Source organism: Micropterus dolomieu, linkage group LG07, assembly GCF_021292245.1.
Source record: "Micropterus dolomieu isolate WLL.071019.BEF.003 ecotype Adirondacks linkage group LG07, ASM2129224v1, whole genome shotgun sequence".
NCBI classification, from domain to species: domain Eukaryota; kingdom Metazoa; phylum Chordata; class Actinopteri; order Centrarchiformes; family Centrarchidae; genus Micropterus; species Micropterus dolomieu.
In genome coordinates, this window is record NC_060156.1 from 1,937,503 (window position 1) to 1,943,929 (window position 6,427).

General features: G+C 44.6%; 1 protein-coding gene across 1 annotated transcript in view; it reads left to right on the forward strand.

Annotated features, from left to right (window-relative positions):
• sucla2 (succinate-CoA ligase ADP-forming subunit beta) overlaps nt 1–6,427 on the forward strand; it is an 18,925-nt gene that overhangs the window by 9,919 nt on the left and 2,579 nt on the right. The window contains exons 5-11 of the mRNA XM_046053875.1: nt 1,876–2,004; nt 2,177–2,315; nt 2,983–3,144; nt 3,268–3,410; nt 3,520–3,640; nt 4,749–4,837; nt 6,289–6,427. Of these exons, the coding sequence (XP_045909831.1) occupies nt 1,876–2,004; nt 2,177–2,315; nt 2,983–3,144; nt 3,268–3,410; nt 3,520–3,640; nt 4,749–4,837; nt 6,289–6,363 (858 nt within the window). The 3' untranslated portion in view covers nt 6,364–6,427. The remainder of the gene's footprint in view (nt 1–1,875; nt 2,005–2,176; nt 2,316–2,982; nt 3,145–3,267; nt 3,411–3,519; nt 3,641–4,748; nt 4,838–6,288) is intronic.

The following is a 6,427-nucleotide window of genomic DNA, read 5'->3' on the forward strand; positions in this document are numbered from 1 at the left end:
GTTAAGGCACATGAAATGGGCTGGGATGGCGCCAATATAAAATCTCGCCTCCCAACGGTGGCAGGGCCGGCCCCGACGGCCAGTAAACGTGACGTCTCGTCTTCCTCTCCAGGCCAGAGGAGGCCCGTGATATCTCATCCCAGATGATTGGTCGAAAGCTGTACACCAAGCAGACTGGGGAGGCGGGGCGAATCTGCAACCAGGTGTTCATCTGCGAGCGCAGGTACCCGCGCAGAGAGTACTACTTCGCCATCACCATGGAGAGGTCCTACCAGGTGAGGGAACACACACGTTTACAGGCTGATGGGCCCCAAGCTGGAGGAGGAGCAGGAGGAGCAGGAGGAGAAAGACTGTCAGCAGCCGTTTCCTTTTCAATAACATGCATGTCTTGCAAAGCAACGCTGCAAACCAGTGTGAACTGCTCTATTAATCATGCTCAGATTTTAGCTGGTTGTGTTGAATCACACCACTAGATGGCAGCACAGGACTATAGATGGTGACGACAGGGGAAACTCTAACCAGGGGCCGGTTTCGCAAAGATAGACTTTATGACAATGGCTTAGCTATAGTAGACAGTCAGACCTCAGATAAACATCTAAATCAGACCGTTGCACAAAGCACTGAAGACCCTGACTATTTTAAGTACGACTACACTGCAAAAAAAAAAAAATGGCGGATTGAGCTGTTTGTTGAAGCAGGATAACAGAAATTAGGACATTTAATTTGATTGTAGTAACAAAAAGAAATGCTTGATTTGGAAAAATATTGTGACGACAGTGGTGGCGTATAGATAAGATGATTGCCTTTGGTGTGGGAGACCTGGGTTTGATTCCCACTGTGACCCATCCACCATTGTGTCCCTGAGCAAGACACTTAACCCCTAGTTGCTCCAGAGGCGTGCGACCTCTGTATAGCAATTGTAAGTCGCTTTGGATAAAAATGTCAGCTGAATGAACAAATGTAAACAGTGTTAACCCGACCGTTGAGCTGAGCGTTTAAGACGTGCAGTAAAAAATAAATATTTAAGAGGAGATAATCTGAAACCGGAGCAGGCAGTAGTTCAGACTGTCAGACTCATAGTTTTCTTGGGTAAACAAAACTCATTGTTGTATATTTCCAGTAGGTTACTCTTCCCTTCTCATAGCTCTCTCCATAATATCAGCAGCAAAACATAAACTATGTTTGCCCTTTTTTTTTGTTTGTTTGTTTGTTTTGGCTGTTTGTAATGTAACTGGCGGTTACCATGGTAACCTAAGTTAGCCTGGGGGTAAGGTGTCTTTATTTTTGAGAAACAGTCTGAAATGATTTGTGAAACCGGGCCCAGCCCTAAGAAGACGAGCTAACAAGCTCTTTCTGTAGCGAGTTAGTATACACTGTGTTTTTTGGGTTAGTTTGCCTGTTGACGTCATCTTGAAGTTAATACAGTCTCAGCTCGTGGTTCATCTGTCGGGCTGTTCTGGTTCCCTCTCAGCGCTCTGATAAAAAGCCAGTGAACGCGTCCTGACAGACAGACACAGAGTTCCTACACAGGCTGGGAAACACTGGAAATATATATATTTTAAAAGTAGAGCTGAAATAATTAGTCGATTGACAAACTTCATCTCGTTCCGGCTCTCGAAATATGCCGCTTTTATTTGATAGTAAATTTTGGGTTTTAAGAAACTGCAGTTTGTATTTTTCTTTATTTTTTGTCGTTTTATAGACGATCAGTTAATTGAAATAATTTGTTACAACTTTATTAAGTTTTGGTTCGTGGAAGACAACACTTTTTGGGTTTAACTCTCCCATTTTCTGACTTTAAATCTGCATTTAAATTATTCTTCAGGGTTGGCAGGACGAGACGTGTTTAACTCTTCACCCTCTCGTGTCCCGCAGGGCCCCGTGCTGATTGGCAGCTCGCAGGGGGGCGTGAACATCGAAGACGTTGCAGCGGAGAATCCAGAAGCCATTGTGAAGGAGCCCATCGACATTGTGGAGGGCATTAAGATGGAGCAGGCTGTCAAGGTACGATCAACAGTAAAATCAAAACCAATCAAAAGCCTGTTTGTTTGTTTTTAGATCCTAAAGGAAGATATTATTTTCACTCATCAGAAATTTATTTCCTCAGTCTTCCCTTTCTGAGAGAGAGTGAAAACGACGCCCCCGTGTTTAACAGAACGCTTTGTGTTGCCGGCAGGTCGCTCAGAAGATGGGCTTCCCGCCGGCGCTGGTGAACGAGGCGGCTGAGAACATGATCAAACTGTACAATCTGTTCATCAAGTACGACGCCTCCATGGTCGAGATCAACCCCATGGTGGAGGACTCCTCCGGCATCGGTAACACGCGAAGGCTTTTCATGGGATTTGTCGACAGTTAGAGGGGAAAAAAAGAAAACACAAGTTGAGTGTTGAACAGTGACGAATCAGAGCTCCTTAAAGACGAGATCAGTGACACTCAGGTCAGCTTGATGAGAAGCGCAGCTTTAATGTCATTTAATTTTCAGAATTAGACAGTAATAATAATAATAAGGTAAAAACTGTTGTTCTCTCTCTTCATATTGCAAAATAACATTTTTAACTTAATGAGTGTAAATATTTTATTTGAAAGTGTACTTCTGCAACTGGAGCTGAAACATGTTGATTAATTTATTAGTTAATAAACGGAAATCATCAGCAAAAGTTTTGAAAATCCATTAATTAGTCCTTTTGGTCATTTTTTTATGACTGTCCAAAAGAAGCATTTTTATATTTTTTCAGACGTTTCATTGACTAAACAATGAATTGATTAATAAACAAAATATCAGGCGGATTGATCGATTATGAAAATATTGATTTAGGTGCAGCAAAGGTATCGAACCTTGTGCAGTTCTATGGTCCATTAAAACAATGGACGCTCTTCCTGGAGTTAAAAGAAACTGAAATCTGTCGTCGCTGCACAGAAAGACAGAAAGCCGCAGGCGTCAGCTGGTAGTTCTTAATGCCAACATCTCGTTTGTGTCTCCAGTGATGTGCATGGACGCCAAGATCAACTTTGACTCCAACGCAGTGTACCGCCAGAAGAGGGTGTTCGACATGCGGGACTGGACCCAGGAGGACCCCCGGGACCAGCAGGCCGCCAAGGCCGACCTCAACTACATCGGCCTGGATGGAACCATCGGCTGTCTGGGTCAGTGCGCGTCAAGTGTCACAGAGCAAGACGCCGTAATGTAGAAAAAGATTAGCTCGAGTTGAAGAGCGTTGAGAGACTTGTTTCACATTTAGTCTCTGACTTTGTTCTTTTTTTCTCTAGTAAACGGCGCCGGTCTGGCCATGGCCACCATGGACATCATCAAGCTCCACGGCGGCACACCGGCCAACTTCCTGGATGTAGGAGGAGGAGCCACAGCTCATCAGGTGACCGAGGCCTTCAAGCTCATCACCTCTGACAGGAAGGTAAGAAAGCGCCTGCGGCTGAAACTCTTCAGGCTGTTCCTCTAATCGCTCAGCATTACCTCTGAGGTAACGTGGCGGTGTTGTTGTGTGTTGTGGCGCCATGGATCAGGTTCAGGCCATCCTGGTCAACATCTTCGGAGGCATCATGAGGTGTGATGTCATCGCCCAGGGCATCATCATGGCGGTGAGAGACCTGGACCTGAAGATCCCCATCGTAGTGCGGTTACAAGGTAGAACACGTTCTTATAAACCTCAGACATGTAATGATTGATCCAGACGGTCCCGGAAGAAAGTCTGGTTTCAAAAACACGTGTTCCTGCAGTGAATTCTCCAGATTATCACATTGCTGTACGAATTACAAACTCAGAGAATTCATTTTAGACAGATTTGAAGCTCTGTTCAAGTTCTGTTCAAGAGGAGTCGTGAGCTCTAAGGATCAGTATCGAGGCAGAGCATGTTTTAATAGATCTTTCCCCAAAGCTTTGTCTGAGAGGAGGCCCACAGTGATTTGGTCCATTGACTCTGTTCTGACACTTAGATCTGCAAAATACACAGATTCCATAAACGCCATAGTTTGTAACAACGAAGAAGAAGAAACTCAGCACAGTGGAACATCAGTGTTTCCCATGGCGGCCCACCGCAGTCTAATTTGTTCCGCCATAATTTCAACATCTCATAATAAGAGAACAGACCTCTAACGAGCTCGCACGCTCACGCACTTTGGCATCCGACTCGAGACAATCACTTTTCTTTTTTTTAGGTAATTACGGTAATGTTAACAGGCTGTTTCTGTCACTCGTCTGTGAGAAGGCTTTTAAGCTAGCCGCACCTGAATTTGGAGTGCACACGTCTTCATGTTACGCCGTACGAGAACCACATATAACATTACTTAATCTTAATCTTAAACTGGGGCATGCCACCGGACCCCCTGACGAGAACTGCAGAGCTTAGAGCTACAACAGCTCTAACCTTCTTTCATCGGCTCTCTGAATCGCTGCCTTTAAATTCAGATCCCACAGATGTTAGATTCTGATATTTCGTGAGCACAGCTGGAAACTAGGGTCCGATTATTGCTTCAGGCTTAAGTTACCGAAACTCCATGATTATTCTCAGTAACATCCACACAGATCACCATCCAAAAAACGCCTGCAGCTGCATGTTAAAGGCATCAAATTAAGTCCTATGCATATTCAGCTGCACGCTGTGGAGTTAAGTGATGCAGTTGGATGCTTTGGAAAATACAGACCGTTCAAAGTGTTGGGAAATGCTGAGGCTGCTTCTGTTCTGTGTGGATGTTTTTACTGTGAAATCTTAGATGTTTTCTTTTTGTATTTTAAGGGACGAGAGTGGACGACGCCAAAGCTCTGATCGCTGCCAGCCCACTGAAAATCCTGGCCTGTGACGACCTGGACGAAGCTGCTAAAATGGTGCGTACACAGACGGAGTCATCACGTTCACCGCTTTCTGAATTTAATGAACTCGACCATAAACACTTGAGCAACCAACAGCATGAGCTGTGGGCAGGGAGATGATCGCATTAATTAACGCCGACAATTATTTTATGGCACGTTAACGCAGTTTTTATTATTATTTTGAAAGCCCGTTGCTCACTGGCTCTGAATACACATCCAGTCAAACCACGGGTCACGGCTTCGGCAGACGACGCTGGATGCAGCGTGCGGGAGAAGTAGATCAACAACAGCAAGACAAGCGATCAAACGCCAAAGTGAAGTGGAGAGCCCGCACGCTGGTTAGTGTTGGGGAAGATGTCGCTCTTTGGAACTCTGCGCTCCTCAGGTGATCAGACAGGGAGACGAGAATGGAGAGTAACCATGGCAACGGCTTCTGTGCGCTACACAGCTGTAGCCTATTTAACTTAAGTTAAAATTTTACATAACTTTACCTGACAGGCTTTTGTCTGCTTTTTTGTGGGGACGCTCTGCCGTGCGAATTCCCTCCTGTTGATGTCCTGACAACTATTCAGATTCTGGAAACTCCCAAACAGCGAGGATCAGTCTTGCTTCCAACTATTTGTGCTGCGCGTCGCGAACAAAGTTCAAGACAATTCAGCTTCGGCGGGCGGGCGGATGGGCGGGCGGGCGGGCGCGTGAGACGACCACTTTGCCTCCCTCTAACAGGGACACTTGCTGCTGAACATAAACTGTTTCTGCTGCTCCCTGAAAACAGATTTCTATCTGTTCACCTGCTGCTGAGAAGGAGCCTGTCATGATGTTCTGATCGTGACTCTGGATAAAAGTTAACGTCCTGGCAGCGGCAAACAGCTTTGGTTTAAAGTTTGATTTGATTACTTTAATGTTTAAGTTGAGATTTAACAGAAATATTTTATTGCTGCTGTGTAAAGGGAACACTGCTGGGGAAAAAAGCTCCTTATTTGTTTAAAGTGTTTGCAAACAACATGTTATTACACTTTTGTGTTTACAGCAGTACATTTAAATTAAAAATGCTCAATGCACTACTTTAGAATTCATTATTCAACAATGCGATTAATCTCGATTTACATACTTGTAAGTTTTGTAGATGGTTTTTGAACGGCTGCTGTACAGTTTTTGACTCTTTATTTATTTATTTATTACCAAATGTTGTTGATAAAAAATCTATCAGGTGAAACGTGTCACGGTGTTGGTAAAAAGACCCAGAAATAAAACCGAAGTAATGTTTTATTGTAGCTGAGACTGCAGGAATGAAGAGAAGTTCTCTACTCTCACAGATTCAGGTTTAGGTTGTTGGAAATGTTGATGTTCTGCGGACAACAGGTGAGATCACTGACACCTCACCTCCAGGTAAACAGGAAGATTTCTGACTTCACTTCCTGTCTCTCTCTCTCGGTCTGTCTTTCCTCTCTGTGTCCGTCTCTCAGGTTGTAAAGCTTTCTGAAATCGTCTCGCTGGCTAAGGAAGCTCAAGTGGACATCACCTTCCAGCTGCCCATCTAAAGAAACCTGGACCTTTGACCTCCTCACCCCAAACCCTCCCTCTGTCTCTTAGCAGCCCACCACT